The following is an 18830-nucleotide window of genomic DNA, read 5'->3' as shown; positions in this document are numbered from 1 at the left end:
ACGTTTTAGTTTTCAGGTCATGGATAATAACAGACACTGGTTTAAAATGTCATCATCATCATCTTCTGCTTATCCGGGGCGGGTCGCGGGGACAGCAGTCTAAGCAGAGATGCCCAGACTTCCCTCTCCCCAGACACTTCCTCCAGCTCTTCCGGGGGGACACCGAGGCGTTCCCAGGCCAGCCGGGAGACATAGTCCCTCCAGCGTGTCCTAGGTCTTCCCCGGGGTCTCCTCCCGGTGGGACGGGACCGGAAACAACTTCCCAGGTAGGCGTTCAGGAGGCATCCGAAACAGATGCCCAAGCCACCTCAGCTGACCCTTCTCGATGTGGAGGAGCAGCGGCTCTACTATGAGCTCCTCCCGGGTGACCGAGCTTCTCACCCTATCTCTAAGGGATCGCCCAGCCACCCTGTAGAGAAAGCTCATTTCGGCCGCCTGTATCCAGGATCTTGTCCTTTCGGTCATGACCCAAAGCTCATGACCAAAGGTGAGAGTAGGAACGTAGATTGACCGCTAAATCAAGAGCTTCGCCTTGCGGCTCTTCAATAAAAATGTATAACAATTTGCCAGCCAGTCTAAAGAAACATAATAACTTTGCAGAAGAACAATACTAGTTCTTTTTCCCCAAATTGTTCCTTATCATTAATTCCACCCTAAAACAAGTGACAAAATTACACTCATAGCCCACTATAATGAAAGCAATTTCTAGGCCCTCAAAGTCCCAGTGAATACACTAGACCTAGATACATTTGTTTTATCTTGCCATTGCTTTTTCCTAAGAATACTACGACCAACACCTTTGCATTAAAGGCTGATGGCAGTCAAGATAGATTTTTGTATTTCCTTGAGACAAAAACATACTGAAAGAATAGAAGCAGAGTGATGACCGTCACCAAATAACTCTATATTTTGTCCTCAAGGGGGGGCCTCCTGCCCATTATCCTGACTGACCAAGGGACTCATGAAGGATCTTTGAAGTTGTACAAAGTAAAGCAAATCAAGACCAGGGAAAAACTAGAAACTAAGGTCCACAAAAAGGTTCCCTTTGGAAAGACATTAACAGAACAACAAAATGTGACTTGGAAAAAGCAGTCCTGCAGTACTAACGGAAGTCTTTCAAGAACCCCTGGGCAGACAATGTTTTCTCCAAAACCTCTTTTGCCACTCCAGTTGGGCTACTTCAGTAGAGCTTCCCATTTGGGCTGCACAGATCTGCAGCCATGTTCCAGCAACTAATGGATACATTGCTGCATCCTCAACAGTCCTTTGTCCTTTAACAGTCATATAGAGCAAGGACTGGGAAGACCACCTGTAATGTTTACGCTTGATGTTGGCAAGCCTGGAGACGGCCAGGCTGACAGTGAACCCAAAGTAGAGCCACCTGGGGTTTGACAAGGCTTAATACCAAGGGTACACCATCCATAGCGAACTGATCCCCAGGTGGAGAAGACTCAAGCCATGTGGAGTGGCCACATTCCAGGGACAAGAAGAGAGCCTGCTCATTCTTAGGAATCATTGGTTAATATAGGCGGTTTATTTTTGGGTATGTCACCATGAAGATGGTGTGGAGCCCTGAGGCTGAGAAGGCATTCCACCGCCTAAAGGAAATACTCTGCTCCAAGCCAGTGCTCAGAGCATCCGAATTTTCACTGTCCATACAGATGCATCAGACTCAGAGTCTCTTCTAAGCAGACTCTGCGGAAGTGAACGCTACTATACTATACTATATTTTTTTAAGACAAAGGTGTAAACTAAGGAAACATTACTCTTAATTCAGATTGAAAACCTTATTCTTGCAAAGGTGTACACTGAACCTTTTATAATTTATCACATTAAACAATCCTCACATGTGAGCTAGCATGACAACAAGATTGGTTCTTGGTACAGCAGCACAATTGTTTTTTATTTATCCACAGCACACACAAAGACACACACAACAGAGACACACACAACAGAGAATATCATAAAGCAGGTTGGGGTCTAGAGGTGCATAGGTGGAACTAACAGTTTGATATGACCAATATGAAATGGCAAAGAAAATAACACCTTTAATAAAACAAAGAAAACATCCAACAGTCATGAACAGACAACTTCATTTTCTTTTTATGAATATAGGAAGCTCCATTGCAAATGGTTTAGGAACAGTGGTTTCACAAGAGGCTTTGCCAGAGGTACTTTATGTTTAAATGCATAAAACCGGTACTTAAAATGTAGTCAGACCCTTTATTCAGAACCTCTGGCAAAGATCACAGCTTCAAGTCTTCCTGAGCATACTTTACCAGCTTTGTAAACCTGTATTTGGGCAGTTTTTCACATTCCTCCTTGTAGATCCTTTCAAGCTCTATCAGATAAGATGAGGAGCATCAGTGAACAACGATCTTCAGGTTTGCCCAAAGATGATCAATGAGGTTTAAGTCCAGGCTTTGGCTGGACCACTCAAGGACATTCACAGACTTGTCCCTTCTTATGCTGAAAGATTAACCTTCGCCTACATTTTAGGTCTTGTGAGCTACTGTAACGATCAGTTATTTTTCTTATCTCTGGAATTTGATGAGTGCATTCTTCTCTCAATATTGACCAATCTCCTTGTGATCAGACATACATTTTTTTATTGTATACAGGAGAACACTTAATTGTCGAACACTACCTTCACAAGGTTATGTGGAAAACGTCCCTGACATAATCTCCTCACGGCTAAAGAGGTCTAAAGATGATTATTGCACAGTGTGTGTTGGAGTGGACAAATACTGTTCTTTCTCCTTGTATAAACAGCCATTTTATGTTTATGTTATTTAAATGATCTATGTATATATCCTGTAAAATTTGTGCAAAAGCCTTCTTAGTTTGGCCGAATGGCCACCACTAAGAGAAGACTTGGCGGTTACAAACTTGCTATAATTCACAATGAGGGAGCCAGCTGCGGTCTTTTGAATTTTCAGTGTTTTAGACATTTATTTTATAACCTTCCCCAGATGTATGCCTTAAAAAATTTTATCTTGGAGGACTACTGAAAGTTCCTTGGACTCCGTGGCTTGTGTTTATTCCTTGGACATGATCAAACAATGCAGGATAGAATTTGGAGCGCCATGGCAAAAGGTCTGAATACTCATGTAAATGAGATATTTCAGTTTTAATTTTGAATAAATTGACACATATTTCTGAAAACATGTTTTCACTTCTTTGTTATGAGGTATTTTGTGTGATTGATGAAAAAATAATCTATAATCTATACATTACTCCATAACAATATAAATGTGGACAAAGTAAAGGGGTCTGAATACCATGTGCCACATTGAAAAGCATATGAAATTGTCAAGCCTTAATATACAGTACCAGTCAAAAGTTCGGACACACCGAGTCATTCAAGGGTATTTCTTTATTTTTACTATTTTCCCCAGAGTAGAATTAGTGAAGACATCAAAACTATAAAATAACACATACGGAATCATGAAGTAACCAAAAAAAGTGTTGAACAAAACAAAATACATTTATTTTTTAGATAATTCAGTAGCCATTCTTTGCCTCTACGAAAGCTTTGCACACGCTTGGTACTCGCTCAAACAGCTTAATGAGGTAGTCACCTGGAATGCATTTCCAACTGTCTTGAAGGAGTTTCCACTTATGCTGAGCTGCTTTTTCTCCACTCTGTGTTCCAACTCATCCCAAACCATCTCAAATGAGTTTAGGTTGGGTGATTTTGGAGGCCAGGTCATCAGATGCAGCACTCCATCACTCTCCATGATCAAATAGACTTTACACAGCCTGGAGGTGTGTTTTGGGTCACTGTCCTGTTGAAAAACAAATGATAGTCCCACTAAGCGCAAACCAGGTGGGATGGTGTATCGCTGCATAATGCTGTGGTAGCCATGCTATATGAGTGTGCCTTGAATTCTAAATAAATCACAGACAGTGACACCAGCAAAGAACCCCCGGTTGAAATTAAATCTGAAAAAAAATCTCAAATGTTGACTCATCAGACCAAAGGACAGATTTCCACTGTTATAATGTAAATTTCTTGTGTGTTTTGGCCCAAGTCTCTTCTTATTGGTGTCCATCAGTAGTTTCTTTGCAGTAAAGCCTGATTAATGCAGTCTCCTCTGAACAGTTGATATGGAGATTTGTTAGTTGCTTGAACTCCATGAACCAATTATTTGGTCTAAAATCTGAAGTGGAGTTAATAGCCGATTTCTGAGGCTGGTAACTCGGATTAACTTGTCCTCTACAGGAGAGGTAACTCTGGGTCTAGCAAGTTTCATATTAGAGCTTGATGTTTTTTGGGACAGCACTTTAAGAAACTTTCAATGTTCTTGAAATCTTCTGGACTGACAGACCTTCATGTGTTAAAGTTATGATGGAATGTTGTTCTCTTTGATTATTTAAGCTGTTCTTGACATGATATGTGCTACTACAGTACCAACCCTACCTTGTCAAAACACATTCATGTCTCAAACGCTTGAAGAAATACAGAAATTCCACAAATCAACTTATAAAAAGGCACACTTATTTAAAGAAATGCATTCCAGGCGACTACCCTGTGAATCTGGATGAGAGAATACAGTGTGCAAAGGTGTCATAAAGGCAAAGGGAGTCTACCTTGAAGAAACTACAAAATTAAATGTATTTTCAATCTGTTCAACACTTATTTTGGTTGCTACTTGATTCAGTATGTGTTATTTCATATTTTTCATGTATTCACTGTTATTCTACAATGTCGAAAATAGTCAAACTAAAGGAATACCCTTGAATGAGTGGTATAGTATTTATTTGCCTTTTTGAAATTGCATAGTCCTCAAATATCTAATTACAGAGCAACCGACTGAGCATGAACTTGCTCCAGTGTTACATGAGTATTGTGATACTCGCGTATTATTTTTTTTTACAGACTTATGACTTTGCTGTGGTCGACAAGCAACGCAGAAGGATGCGTTCACGCCAATATAGGCGGAAAACATAACGCTACGGCAGTGCTCTCACAACACACATGCACATGCACGAGAACAACAACATATATTACAAAGAATAAATACAGAGAAAACAACAAGACAGACTCTTTATGTAAGAAACATATAAGTATTTTCCTACCTTTGGAATATAGGGATTTGGGGGAATTCAGGTCGAGGTCCGCGCTGAATAGGGATATGAAATCAGAGGGCATCGCTATGCTTTTGAAGAGGAGGGGAAATCGGACACCCTCGGAGATGAACGTCGCTGAGTTAACACATATTTTAGTGACACTAAGTTCTTGTAAAAATAAACATTCCGATAACAAACAAACCAGTATTTGACATATACCTATGTTTTCAAACAGCTGTTGTTAACACAATTATTCACGCCTTCGTTGAGATCCGTGTTTTGGCAAATGCACCCAGTCCGACTATTTTCTAAGCAGCCCCGCCCACCTTCCATTACGCAAACGCTAAGAGAAACAGACACTAGTCAACATTCAGATAAAAAACGTTCTCGAACGTTGTAGATAGGCATGAAAAGAGCAACATGATTCCTACTTGCTGTATACGCGTATTTGTTTTACATAGCATTATGTCTGTTTGAACGTTCCAAAACGTTTAAACGATTCTGCTATATGTTTTTAGGCTTACAAGAACTCGTTTGATGTTTGCGTAATTGAAAGTGTAAAGACACAAATTAGCTTACCATTTGGAGCAGCAGTTAAGTGTTGAGCTGGTAATCAACAGGTTGGTGGTTTGAATCCCTACTCTGGCAAGGTGGAAAATAAGTAGTTGTACGGTTGAGCAAGTTAATTCACCTAAATAGAACGGGACTAACTCCACAAAATATGATATTAGTGGTGAGCATAAATGTACACAGATTTACAGTTTATGTACACATTTAGAGTATTGGAATAGTAGATCTAGATACAGCTGGCTGAGCAGTATTTGAGTGTAATTTAGTGCAGCTATTTAGTTTACCGTTATCTGAGGTGGCTTGATGTGGTGCGCAATGTCTTATTTGTCCATGAGGGAAAGATGGCTTGATGGTTGCTGAGATGGTTACTGAGCACCATAGCACAGGAAAATATACTGTTCAGTTGGCTGGATTCTTTGGTCAGCACTGACCTGTACTGCCCCCCAGTGAAAGTGATCACATCACTTTCTTTCATTCTTCCTTGGCTCTAGGCTATGCAAGTATATCAAAGTCATCAGTTTGGGTTTTCTAATGTGATATTATTTTAGTTTAGTACACAACTAAACCAGTACAAATACTGTAACTACTATACCTTTCAAAATTACTAAATTGACTTTTTAGTCAATATATCACTCATGCCAAAGGCTTTATGACTTGTCACCTAAACTAACCTATCACATATCAAAGTCTTAAATTGTTATAATGATCAAAGCATAACATAAATTCCACATTTATTTTGACTATGCAACATAATAACTAACATAAAAATAGCAAACCAATTGAACAGTTGTGTGAGACCCAGGTTTCACATTAGTATCTCCTATTTAGCAACACATCTGTAATGCACGTCTCCTACTTAGCAACACATGTGTAATGCACGTCTCCTACTTAGCAACACGTCTGTAATGCACATGTCTCCTTCTTAGCAACATGTCTGTAATGCACGTCTCTCCTACTTAGCAACACGTCTGTAATGCATGTCTCCTACTTAGCAACACGTCTGTAATGCATGTCTCCTACTCAGCAACAGGTCTGTAATGCATGTCTCTCCTACTTAGCAACACATCTGTAATACACGTCTCTCCTACTTAGCAACATGTCTGTAATGCACATGTATCCTACTTAGCAACATGTCTGTAATGCACATCTCCTACTTAGCAACACGTCTGTAATGCACGTCTTCTACTTAGCAACATCTGTAATGCACGTCTCCTACTTAGCAACAAGTCTGTAATGCACGTCTCTCCTACTTAGCAACACATCTGTAATGCACGTCTCCTACTTAGCAACGTCTGTAATGCACGTCTCCTACATAGCAACACGTCTGTAATGCACGTCTCTTACTTAGCAACACGTCTATAATGCACAGGTCTCCTACTTAGCAACACATCTGTAATGCACATCTCCTACATAGCAACATGTTTGTAATGCATGTCTCCTACATAGCAGCATTTCTGTGGCGAACTGTGGCTAATGGCAGTTGTATAATATTGAAGGCCCACAGAATTCAACACAAATCACCAAAATGACTGGTTATTTTGAATATGACAAATATGAGTAAATTTGTCCTGTAATAGTACTTTCAATTTTGGATATGAATTCTGAACAGACTTAACCAACCACTGAAATATAGACCATAGATGACAGTTCCAATTCAATTCAGTAATGCTAACCATTGGCAGTGTGTCCATTTCAAAACAAAATTGTTTCCAAAATCTTCTGAAGAAAACCCATCTGTGGATTATATGGTATGTTTATGGACACAATGCAACAACTACGCAACAAAATCTTCCATGCAGTGTTACAAAATTTGCGTCTGACTCTTGGGCTCTAAATGATTCCGACCTGGAACCGTTGTGCACCAACTGAAACCTGAATGTAATTCATTATGGACTTAGACTACATTCTATTTGTATTCTATCATTTTACAGCCCATGTTGACAACAATACTAGTTTGCTGTTGTTTAAACACCATTTTATTACTTCCACAAAGGTATCACTAACATAGCTTGGGAGTTATCTTTGTATCCTGCTCTTTGACATTATTACATGTTTCTATACCTACATGTATTTATGACAGAAATGTTAACGGGAAAGCAGTTTTTTTCTTCTAACATATTTGTAAAGCTGTACAAATGGTCTCATTTATGCATGCTACTGTTTTCAGAAAGCATTCAATCCTCTTTTTTTCCCACATTTTGTTATTATATCCTATATTTAAAAAGGACTGAAATTGTGTCACTCCTGTAAACACTACATCCCAAAGTTATGTGAAACATTATTGTTTTGGGGTGAAAATTTTACAAACAGTGAGTTATAAACTCCTTTGTTATGGCAGGCATTAATATGTTCAGGCATAAACAATTATCTAACAAATCACATAAGATGAATAAACATTAAAAAAATCATGTAAAAGTTTTAAGGTAGGCTTAAACAACTAAAAATCAAATCATGGTCTGAGAACCTCTTAGAAACGTAACAAAAAAGACTCAATAATGTACATGCCGCCATGGTGTTTCAAGCAATAGGCCTATGTATTGTCTCAGGGGGTTGAATACTTATGGCATATCATTTTTTTTATTGAACACAAATATTTTAGCATGAAGTCAATTTTAATCCCACTTTGTAATGCAACAAGAAAAGTTAAGGGGGTTTAAATACTTTCTGAAGACACCGTAGGCATTAGATTAGCTAATCAAAAAGGCAACAGGTCAACAACATGAATCTCCATGCCTATGAAATTACAGCTCCATATGAATATAATAAACCAATAATAGTAATTACAGTATCTATAAGTTAAAAGACAGTTGGTTGTTAGAGAGTTGTTTGTTAAAGTAGAAGATTTGTCTGAAGCATTCTTGACATTCACCTTTCACATATTAACACATTTTCTCCTCTTTCTTAACTTTAATCCCAAACAGGCTGCAGAGCTTCATCATCATCAGATCCACTATCTCCTCCTCCTCTGAGGGCTGTGGAAAAATGAACAGTCAGCTCAGAAAGGAGAGTTAAGTGGCAGCCTTGATCCATTAGATCTATAAGTCTTACATTAATGAATCATGAAAAGGTCCCTGTTGATAAACTGATGTTCCATTAAAGGGATGTTTAGTTATATTCTCCACTTTTGCCGTTGTAGCTTCATGCAGACAGTACACTTTGTAAAATATCCATTACTGATCTTTTTTGAATAACTTAGTCGCTTGCATGAGCCATACTTCTGGTAGTTAATGGACTCACAAAAAAAGCCACAGCAATGTCCTTAAAAATGCTCTCACCAGAAACATCTAATGCCTTGTGGACTATATACACACATCAGTATCAAAATACACAGATCAGCCATAACATTATGACCAATGACAGGTGAAGTGAATAACACTGATAATTTCATTATCATGGCACCTGTCAGTGGGTGGGATATATTAGGCAGCAAGTGAACATTCTGTCCTCAGAGTTGATGTGTTAGAAGCTGGAAAAATGGGAAGCATAAGGAGCTGAGCGACTTTGAAAAGGGCCAAATTGGGATGGCTAGACAACTGGGTCAGAGCATCTCCAGAACTGCAGCCCTTGTGGGGTGTTCCCGGTCTGCAGTGGTCAGTACCTATCAAAAGTGGTCCAAGGAGAGAAAAGCATTGACAGGGTCATGGGCGGCCAAGGCTCACTGATACATGTGGGGAGCAAAGGCTGGCCCGTGCGGTCCGATCCAACAGACGAGCTACGGTAGCTCAAATTGCTGAAAAGGTGAATGCTGGTACTGATAGACAGGTGTCAGAACACACAGTGCATCACAGTATGTTGCGTATGGGGCTGCATAGCCGCAGACCTGTCAGGGTGCCCATGCTGACCCCTGTCCACTCCTGAAAGTGCCTACAATGGGCATGTGAGCATTAGAACTGGACCACGGAGCAATGGAAGGTGGCCTGGTCTGATGAATCCCGTTTTCTTTTAAATCATGTGGATGGCCGGGTGTGTGTGTTTCGCTTACCTGGAGAACACATGGCACCAGGATGCACTATGGGAAGAAGGCAAGCCGGCGGAGGCAATGTGGCGCTTTGGGCAATTTTCTGCTGGGAAACCTTGGGTCCTGCCATTCATGTGGATGTTACTTTAACATGTACCACCTACCCAAGCATTGTTGCAGACCATGTGCACCCTTTCATGGCAACGGTATTCCCTGATGGCATTGGTCTCTTTCAGCAGGTTTATGCGCTCTGCCACAAAGCAAAACATTTTCAGGAATGGTTAGAGGGACACAAGAATGAGTTCAAGGTGTTGACTCGGCCCCCAAATTGCCCAGATCTCAATCCAATCGAACATCTGTGGGATGTGCTGGACACACAGGTCTGATCCATGGAGGCCCCACCTCGCAATTTACAGGACTTAAAAGATCTGCTGCTAATGTCTTGGTGTCAGATACCACAGCACACCTTCAGAGGTCTAGTGGAGTCCGTGCTTCAACAGGTCAGGGCTGTTTGGGTGGCAAAAGGGGGATCTACACAATATTAGGCAGGTGGTTATGATGTAATGGCTGATCGGTGTACTGTAATTAATTAATAACAGGGGTTTTCTTCACCGGTCCTGGAGGGCTAAGCACTCCTTGTTTTCATCCTCTCTAATAAGACACTAACTCAGACCTGGGATACCAGGTTAATTTTATAAATTGATTGGTAAAATCAAAAACGGAACAGAGTTGAATATCCCTGAAGCTATGCTGCTATTTTCTAACAAACGATTAGAGAATATTCGCCTTATGACCTTCAATATGTTCCTTAACCTCTGAAACCACTGACATGTTACACACTTGACTTAAAATAAAAATATTATTTAAATTCAGTAAAAATTTGCTTTCTATTTGCTTTCTAGTTAAGAAAATAAAAACGTGTCATATCTCTTAACAAATTGGAATTCCTGCAATAGACATTTATTTTGGGGACCTTGTTGAGCACAATGCGACGTCTATTTACCACCACTAGTTTGGCTCATGTAAGGGACTAAGCCAACAAGACACAGATATAAAAAAAGCTAAAGTAAGTAAATATAAGTTCTATCTTGGCAACCTAAAGATGGAACCAGCTCGTCTTTGAATCAAGGGCATTTTTCCCAAACTTCTGAAACCCTTCCTTTTTAAAGAGAACTCTCTGCTGCCTTTTGTGAACTAACGATTTTTGATTCTGTGACTATGCTGATACAGTAGCTACGTTATTGACTAGGTTGTATTGTATTTTCTAAGACTGGGTTGTGTGCTGGTCCCACCTAAATGTTTTAGAGTGAATGCACCAAGTTGCTCTAGATAAAACTGTCTTACTAAATTGCTAAAAAGTAAAACTGTCTGCAAGCTAAAACTAAATAAAAGAAGTGGACAATTAGGTAGTGGACATGATAAAACCTGGAAAATCCATTTAAGATCTATTGCATTGTGTTAAATTATGATGCATGGTACCTTGTGATGTATTTGCTCTTGACTGAAGGCCACCAGGATGACAGAGATGAACAAGTTCAGCACCACAAAGGTCATGAATATAATGCAGGAGCCAATGAGAAACGCCCCGAGCACCGGGTTGTAATCAAGAACCTGGATTAGGAGAAGTTGAAGAATTTAGAAAGCTACTATTATTACTAGGCCACAGCTGTAATCAGAGTCTAATAGTCATCTTTACTTACCTCTTCATAGTTAAAGATGCCCAGTTGCAAGCTGACCATTGTTAGAGCAGAATCCAAGATAGTCCTATATGAGTACAGCTTCCAGCCATACATCAGATTAGACTGCAGACCAACAACAATGATCACAATTTACACAGGCTCCCAGTGTCAGTAATGGGTACAACCAAGTAAAACACATCACAAAAATGAAGAAGTGGTTGGAGACTGACATTACCATGTACAACTTACAGTCAAGACGTTTCAGCAAGACACTTACAGCGATAGAATAAGCCAGAAACATAACGGTCATGACAACAAGGAATCCTGATATGTCGGTCCAGGCACGTTGCAGAGTAGCTGTGATCATGTGTAGTTTGGGGTTGAGCCTCAGCAGGTGCCACAGTTTGACCGTAGCCAGAAGCACCAGGAATGCAATCAGATACCCCAATATAGCATCTGCTATGGCTGTCTCATGGAAACTGGCAAACCTGGACAGAGCAGAAAATGTAATCATCATACAGGACACACTGACCAACAGTAAAAATGGGATTGAATGAAGCAGCTGGGAAACAAACCATGAAACCCCAACACAGCGTGAACTCACTGGTCTTTATGGTTCTGATAATATTCCATATCCCGGTTCCCTAACAGGGCCCTCTTGATGAAGACAGACAGTGCGCTCCAGCTCAGGAGGATGATGGCCAACTCGAGCATGTTCTGCTTGGTCTTGAAGTAAGCCCACCTCTGTTGTTTCATTAACTTGCCCTGTCAGGAGATGTAGACAATCAGGCTGAGAAGAATGTCTGGAGCCTTGTAGCATTACGCCACAGGGTTAATACCTACAGTGCAGTCAGAATGTATTTAGACAGTGACACAAGTGTTGTGGTTTTGGCTCTGTACTCCAGCGCGATGGATTTGGAATGAACAAATTGAATGAAATGAAACAAATAATTTGAGGCTATTTACAGGACATCCAAAAAACAAATTAAATCACTTTTACACATTGTCCATCCACATATTTTAGGGGACCAAAAGTAATTGGACAAGTTAACAATCTTACATGAAGTCATCATATTTTGTACTTGGGTGCAACCTAAAAACAGTGGATATAAAAAGTCTACACACCCTGGATAAAATGCCAGATTCTTGTGATGTAAAAAAATTAGATAAAGATAAATCATGTCAGAACTTTTTCCACCTTTATTATGACCTATAACGTGAACAATTCATTTGAAAAACAAAAACAAATTTTTTTGGGGGGGAAAAATACAAAATAAAAAACTCACAAAAAACCTGTGTGCTCACCCTTAAACTAATACAGTGTTGAAGCACCTTTTGATTTTATTACAGACATTTTCCCACGTGCTTTTGGGGTACTTGATGTTTGTTTTTGCAAACTTCAGCCGGGCTTGGATGTTTTTCTTTCTATGAAAAGGCTTCCGTTTCTTGACACGCTACCCCATAGCCCATTCATATGAAGAATACGGGATTGTTGTTACATGTAGCACACACGAGTAAAACATGAAACGAGAAAAAAATTAGCATTCCTAATGTTTTGGCTGTGTCTGTGATATAATTATTTTGATTAATCTGCAAAAATGTAAAGTGTTATTGAAATACTCTCAACGCTGACAGTCTGTGCTTCAAACCCATTTTCATTTAATCATTTAACATGTGCTGGCGTGCAGAGCCTCAACAACAAAACTTGTGTCACTGTCAAAACTAAGACAGTAGTTATGGACTACAATGTAAATTGAGCAGTATAAGAAGTCTGTGTCAAGAAGTGCTTACCTGAACATACATGTAGTAGAGGATAAACAGGAAATAGATTACTTCAGATGCCATGACAAAGCTGTGGAGGCCACCAGTAGACTGGTACAATCGAACACTCTGCAAATCACTGCGAAACTGGAATGCTCCTGAGAGAATAAGAAGGTTCTGACAATCTGTGCTTTAGGTGCCTTAATTTACTGTCTGTGTAGTGATAACTGTCTCACCTACAGCTGCGGTCTCCAGCATTAGTGTGACAATGCAGAAGAGGTTGACATTGGCATTGTACACAGTGAACTCAACAAAGACTGCTCGGGTGAACATGTCAAGCCAGGTGCTGTCAAACAGGTACTGAAGGGTACTATATGGACAGAAAACATGCAGGTAAATAAAATATTTCTAAATCATTAAACTTACTTGGTGTACTTCAGATAATTATGAAACAGTTGTAAATATTAATTTACCTGCTAGCGTTCTGTGAGTCAGGGCCCAGTTCCACCACAAAACCCCCTCCTCTGTAAAGAACTACGCTGCCCCAGATGGGCTGGGCTCTGAGGCTGGCCTGGGTTTGGTACTGCCAAGGGCTGCGGAGTGTCTTTGAGGTGTTTACACTCACAGAGCGGTTCCAGCCAGGCCCATAGGAGCCCATGTCCTCCACCTCCCATGAGTATGGAGCATTGCAGTCTGGTACAGCCTGGCGCATGGAGTGAGCAACGCCACAGGAGTTCTTCTGCACCCTCACCTGGCGAAGACGGGCATTACCAACCAGTTTGGAGTTCCCATCGGTGATGAAACCTATAAAAAAACATTGGCATGTGTTCACACAAGATTCAATCAATATATTCATTTGTCAACATTCCTTCAGGATTGTTTCCTTTGGACATTATTTGAGCATTCTCCAATAAACATTTTTTTGGTGCCTTCTCTATAACTCTGTTGAGTAACAGAGAATACTACCTGGGTAAACTCCAAAGAGGTTGCGGAGAAGAGAAGTATTTGCCCAGGTGAACACATCTCTGTGGGTCATGCTCTCTGAGATTCCATGGCTGAAGCTCTGCCGAATGTGCTGAGTCAGGAAGAAAGCGTTTGGGTCCCGCTGACCGTACGCCACCAGGAGCAACATCCACATGAACCCCATGTAGGCTGCAACAGAAGCACAGACCTTAAACGTCCATGTTAACAAAAAAGTGTGGTGAATGACAGTCTAGCTAATCAGCTCAAACAGATCTTCTTACTGAGAATCTCTTTGATAAGGGCAAATACTTTCTGCTCCTTAATCATGTTGTTTTTCATCCTCTCAATGTCTGAGGGAGGAGGGGGCTGATAGAAGCTACATGTGCTATCCCTCCTGGCAGCCTGCACTGCATCAGGGTCATCTGTGGACAAGATGGTTGTAAAAGTTGAAAACAAGTTGTAGGTAGTCTTAGCAAGCTCATATATAAATACACACAATATCCCCAGAAATATAAATAACGAAAGCTGAAAGAATATGCATTTATGCTATGCTCATGGAAAATTGAAGTACCAGGTTTTCGGAGATCCCCCTCGAACTTTGGATACCCATAATCCTCCTGATCAACTTTCTTAAGAACGAGAGCAAAGAAGGTTGCAAAGCCTAGCACCTGGAAAACAACAAATGAAAACCCAGATTCCAGATACATCATGCAGAATGTTTTTCCTTTGACTGTATAGTGTGCAGGGTTGGAATAAATATCATTTACATTTCAGTAAATTTTTTAAGTAAATCAAACCAAATTATTCCTCATTGAAAAACATTGAGAATATAAATGAAAATGTAAGAATAGAATAGAAATGATACCATATCTGTCTCACCTTTAGCGGCTGAGTGATGAAGAGGCTCTCAAAGAACGATACAACCATGGAGATCAACCAGCTTATAGAGCGGTCCTTCCCATAGGTCAGCCCATACATCATAGTGAAGTACCCCGATACCCCACTGGTGGCCAACACCAGAATCCAGCCGATAAACACAAACCACCAGGGAAGCCCGCCCTGCTTCTTACTACTGCTGTTTCCGTCACTGCTCTCTGGGCTGAGGCTTCGAAGTAGCTGGTCTCCTCCTAGGCTGGAAGAGGAGTGGTGGGACTCTAGCAGCCCCTTCATACACTGAACCTGCTGCACTGCTCGGCGGTACCTGTCTGGATTGGGAAAGCGACCTGGCCCCAGTAGACTCAGCTCCTTCTCTACATGGCAGAGCTGCCTGTACAAATACTGACTGTTGCTCCTTTTCTGACTCCCATCACCGGGACTCTTGACTGGGCTCCCAGATAAGCTGGTCTCTTAAAAATGGAACACACACGACAACACAGCAATGATTATTCTATAGCTGATTGACAGCAAAGGCTGGGAAATGGGAGTAGAAATGTACATATCTCCATTACATATTTCCACTACTTGACATTTTATTGAACTTCGGCCACTTTGAAAATGTACTGCACCTATTGAGAGGATGAGAGATCCCTCTTTCTTAGATGCTTCAGAATAGAACTCCCCACCAGATCGGTTCTGCTGCCGGATGATTTCTTCCACCAAATTGAGCAAAGTGTTGATATCAGTTACCTGTCCAGGCATCATCTCTAATTCCAGACGTGGAATTGGGCTCTTCATAGCTTTAGAGAGTGACTGTGCAATTCTCTTTATGTCCTAGAGCATATAGTACATTTTTAATTAACAGCTTGCTATTGCAATTGGTCAAACAGTCTGCCAATGTTTTTTCCTATTTATTTTGTACCTTTGTGACAGTGTCCGGCGTGAGTTCTTTGTCCCTCTGTGGGGAGGGGGGCTGTGAGGGAGAGACTCTGCCAGTCTTGCCCTGATTGGACACCTCTGGCTTGGACTTTCCTGGCTTGTCCCTAGGACGAGTGTTTCTGAAGATACTCACGATGAGGAGATTAACTGGAAACATTATGATTGAACTCTGAATGCCAATCATCACCTGCTGCCATGTGAACTCAATATGACCTATGAGAAAGAGAGTGAGGGAAAGGATTCATGTTCTGCCAAACTACCATTACCATTCCACATCAATATTTCCCATGTGTTCATACCCAGATCCATTGTCTGTTCAGAGGGGTTGGTAGGGATGCCCCAGAACATGATGTTGGTCAGCATGGTGCAAAGGAGTAGAGAAAAACAGCAGGACACTCGCTGGACACATGTGAAGGTGCTCGTTGGGGGGCGGCTGATCACAGAAAACCAGATGTGGCCATCACGGAAATCCTTTGCTGTCTTCATGAAGAAGAGATTACTGAAGAATAAACAAAGGAAGAAGCTTGAGTTCGTCAACAGATAAAGGCCTAGGAATTTATATTTTGCCTTAACATCGAGCAACAATATTATACCAGACCTGAATTTCTTCAAATCCATCTCGGTGGCAACAGTGAAAACTTTATCAAGAACACACTCGCCCATATCTATGGCCAACCATGAGTTACACAGGAAATGCCACTTCTGTCCAGTTTCTAGATCCTCCACCACCACTTTGTTTATATACCTGCAATGAAACATGATTACATCAACAAGTTCAAATGTCAACTAATGTAAAATCGTTAGAGTGTGTTTATAACCATGAGGAAATAATGTATGAAACTAATGGGTAAACACTTGGGTGGGTGAACACCTTAGTGCATTGAGGAACTTATTAAAATCACGCTTTTAGAGATTTGGCCGCTTTTCATGGCAAAAAGATGGCACAGACTACATAATGTCTTTCCCCTTTTTGCCTCCTTCAGAAAAATAGGTTACAAACATCAGCTAAACATGCTAAGAAAGCACTTGTAGCTTTGTCGACTTTGCAAAAATAAAGAGCTGGTTGCACAACCGAAAAACACAGCTACAGTTCACATAGGGTATTCTTCAAGGCTTGGTATTGGGTCCATAACTGTTTTCACTATATATGCTGCCTCTGGGTGATGTCATCCAGAACCACAGTGTACATTTTCACTGTTAAACTGATGAAATAGTTGTATATTTTTATGAAACATGGAGAAGCCCCAAAATTAGCTACTTTGGAAGCATGTGTTTCAGATATTAGGAAGTGGGTGATGGAGAACGTCTCGCTTCTAAACAGAGGATAAACAGAAATGCTTGTGTTAGGTGATGAAAAAAAATATTGAGTACCGTGACGTCGCCCGGTATGGCGCAGCCGGGGCCCCACCCTGGAGCCAGGCCCGGGGTTGGGGCTCGTATGCGAGCGCCTGGTGGCCGGGCCTTCCCCCATGGGGCCCGGCCGGGCTCAGCCCGAACGGGCGACGTGGGGCCGCCCTCCCGTGGGCTCACCACCCACAGGAGGGACCATAAGGGGCCGGTGCGAAGAGGATCGGGCGGCAGTCGAAGGCAGGGGCCTAGACAACCCGATCTCTGGACACGGAAACTAGCTCTAGGGACGTGGAATGTCACCTCGCTGGCGGGGAAGGAGCCTGAGCTAGTGCGTGAGGTTGAGAGGTTCCGATTAGAGGTAGTCGGGATCACCTCTACGCACGGCTTGGGCTCTGGAACCACACTCCTTGAGAGAGGATGGACTCTTCACCACTCTGGAGTTGCCCATGGTGAGAGGCGGCGGGCTGGTGTGGGTTTGCTTATAGCTCCCCAGCTCTGCCGCCATGTGTTGGAGTTTACCCCGGTGAACGAGAGGGTCGTTTCCCTGCGCCTACGGGTCGGGGATAGGTCTCTCACTGTTGTTTGTGCCTACGGGCCGAACGGCAGTGCAGAGTACCCGACCTTCTTGGAGTCTCTGGGAGGGGTGCTGGAAAGTGCTCCGACTGGGGACTCTATTGTTCTACTGGGGGACTTCAACGCCCACGTGGGCAACGACAGTGACACCTGGAGGGGCGTGATTGGGAGGAACGGCCCCCCTGATCTGAACCCGAGTGGTGTTCAGTTATTGGACTTCTGTGCTAGTCACAGTTTGTCCATAACGAACACCATGTTCAAGCATAAGGGTGTCCATCAGTGCACGTGGCACCAGGACACCCTAGGCCGCAGGTCGATGATCGACTTTGTTGTCGTCTCATCTGACCTGCGGCCGTATGTCTTGGACACTCGGGTGAAGAGAGGGGCGGAGCTGTCAACTGATCACCACCTGGTGGTGAGTTGGATCCGATGGCGGGGGAGAAAGCTGGACAGACTCGGCAGGCCCAAGCGTACTGTAAGGGTCTGCTGGGAACGTCTGGCCGAGTCTCCTGTCAGAGAGATCTTTAACTCCCACCTCCGGCAGAGCTTCGACTGGATCCCGAGGGAGGTTGGAGATATTGAGTCCGAGTGGACCATGTTCTCCACCGCCATTGTCGAAGCGGCCGCTCGGAGCTGTGGCCGTAAGGTCTCCGGTGCCTGTCGAGGCGGCAATCCCCGAACCCGGTGGTGGACACCGGAAGTAAGGGATGCCGTCAAGCTGAAGAAGGAGTCCTATCAGGCCTGGTTGGCTTGTGGGACTCCTGACGCAGCTGACGGGTACCGACAGGCCAAGCGGGCTGCAGCCCGGGTGGTTGTGGAGGCAAAAACTCGGGCCTGGGAGGAGTTCGGTGAGGCCATGGAGAAGGACTATCGGCTGGCCTCGAAGAGATTCTGGCAAACCATCCGGCGCCTCAGGAGAGGGAAACAGTGCCCTACCAACGCTGTTTACAGTAGAGGTGGGCAGCTGTTGACCTCAACTGAGGATGTCGTCGGGCGGTGGAAGGAATACTTCGAGGATCTCCTCAATCCCACCGCCACGTCTTCCATTGAGGAAGCAGAGGATGAGGGCTCAGAGGTGGACTCGTCCA

The 18830-nt window shown here is 42.5% G+C and overlaps 2 protein-coding genes across 7 annotated transcripts in view; both read right to left on the bottom strand.

Moving 5' to 3' along the window:
* The window catches only part of nfat5b (nuclear factor of activated T cells 5b), a 58771-nt gene extending 52783 nt beyond the window's left edge, over nucleotides 1-5988 (bottom strand). For 3 of the 6 annotated variants that reach the window (XM_020055426.2, XM_013138089.3, XM_020055447.2), the window contains exon 1: nucleotides 5083-5387. In XM_020055426.2, coding sequence (XP_019910985.2) covers nucleotides 5083-5155 — 73 coding nt within the window. In that variant the 5' untranslated portion in view covers nucleotides 5156-5387. Of the gene's footprint in view, nucleotides 1-5082; nucleotides 5388-5652; nucleotides 5740-5927 lie in introns of those variants that run through there. The other 3 variants (XM_020055432.2, XM_020055429.2, XM_020055467.2) reach the window with 3 other exon arrangements.
* A 1445-nt stretch (nucleotides 5989-7433) lies between these two features.
* Nucleotides 7434-18830, bottom strand: part of pkd1l2a (polycystic kidney disease 1 like 2a) — a 35804-nt gene continuing 24407 nt past the window's right edge. The window contains exons 25-40 of the mRNA XM_029125022.2: nucleotides 16418-16564; nucleotides 16119-16318; nucleotides 15803-16032; nucleotides 15510-15714; nucleotides 14884-15350; nucleotides 14576-14672; nucleotides 14286-14426; nucleotides 14008-14193; nucleotides 13515-13845; nucleotides 13278-13411; nucleotides 13072-13199; nucleotides 11885-12045; nucleotides 11558-11768; nucleotides 11302-11403; nucleotides 11081-11212; nucleotides 7434-8615 (exon numbers count right to left, since the gene is read on the bottom strand). Of these exons, the coding sequence (XP_028980855.2) occupies nucleotides 8523-8615; nucleotides 11081-11212; nucleotides 11302-11403; nucleotides 11558-11768; nucleotides 11885-12045; nucleotides 13072-13199; nucleotides 13278-13411; nucleotides 13515-13845; nucleotides 14008-14193; nucleotides 14286-14426; nucleotides 14576-14672; nucleotides 14884-15350; nucleotides 15510-15714; nucleotides 15803-16032; nucleotides 16119-16318; nucleotides 16418-16564 (2965 nt within the window). The 3' untranslated portion in view covers nucleotides 7434-8522. The remainder of the gene's footprint in view (nucleotides 8616-11080; nucleotides 11213-11301; nucleotides 11404-11557; nucleotides 11769-11884; nucleotides 12046-13071; nucleotides 13200-13277; nucleotides 13412-13514; nucleotides 13846-14007; nucleotides 14194-14285; nucleotides 14427-14575; nucleotides 14673-14883; nucleotides 15351-15509; nucleotides 15715-15802; nucleotides 16033-16118; nucleotides 16319-16417; nucleotides 16565-18830) is intronic.

This window comes from Esox lucius, chromosome 2 (genome assembly GCF_011004845.1).
Source record: "Esox lucius isolate fEsoLuc1 chromosome 2, fEsoLuc1.pri, whole genome shotgun sequence".
Classification (NCBI taxonomy): Eukaryota; Metazoa; Chordata; class Actinopteri; order Esociformes; family Esocidae; genus Esox; species Esox lucius.
Note: the sequence above shows the minus strand (reverse complement) of the source record. Positions and strands in the feature narration are given on the sequence as shown.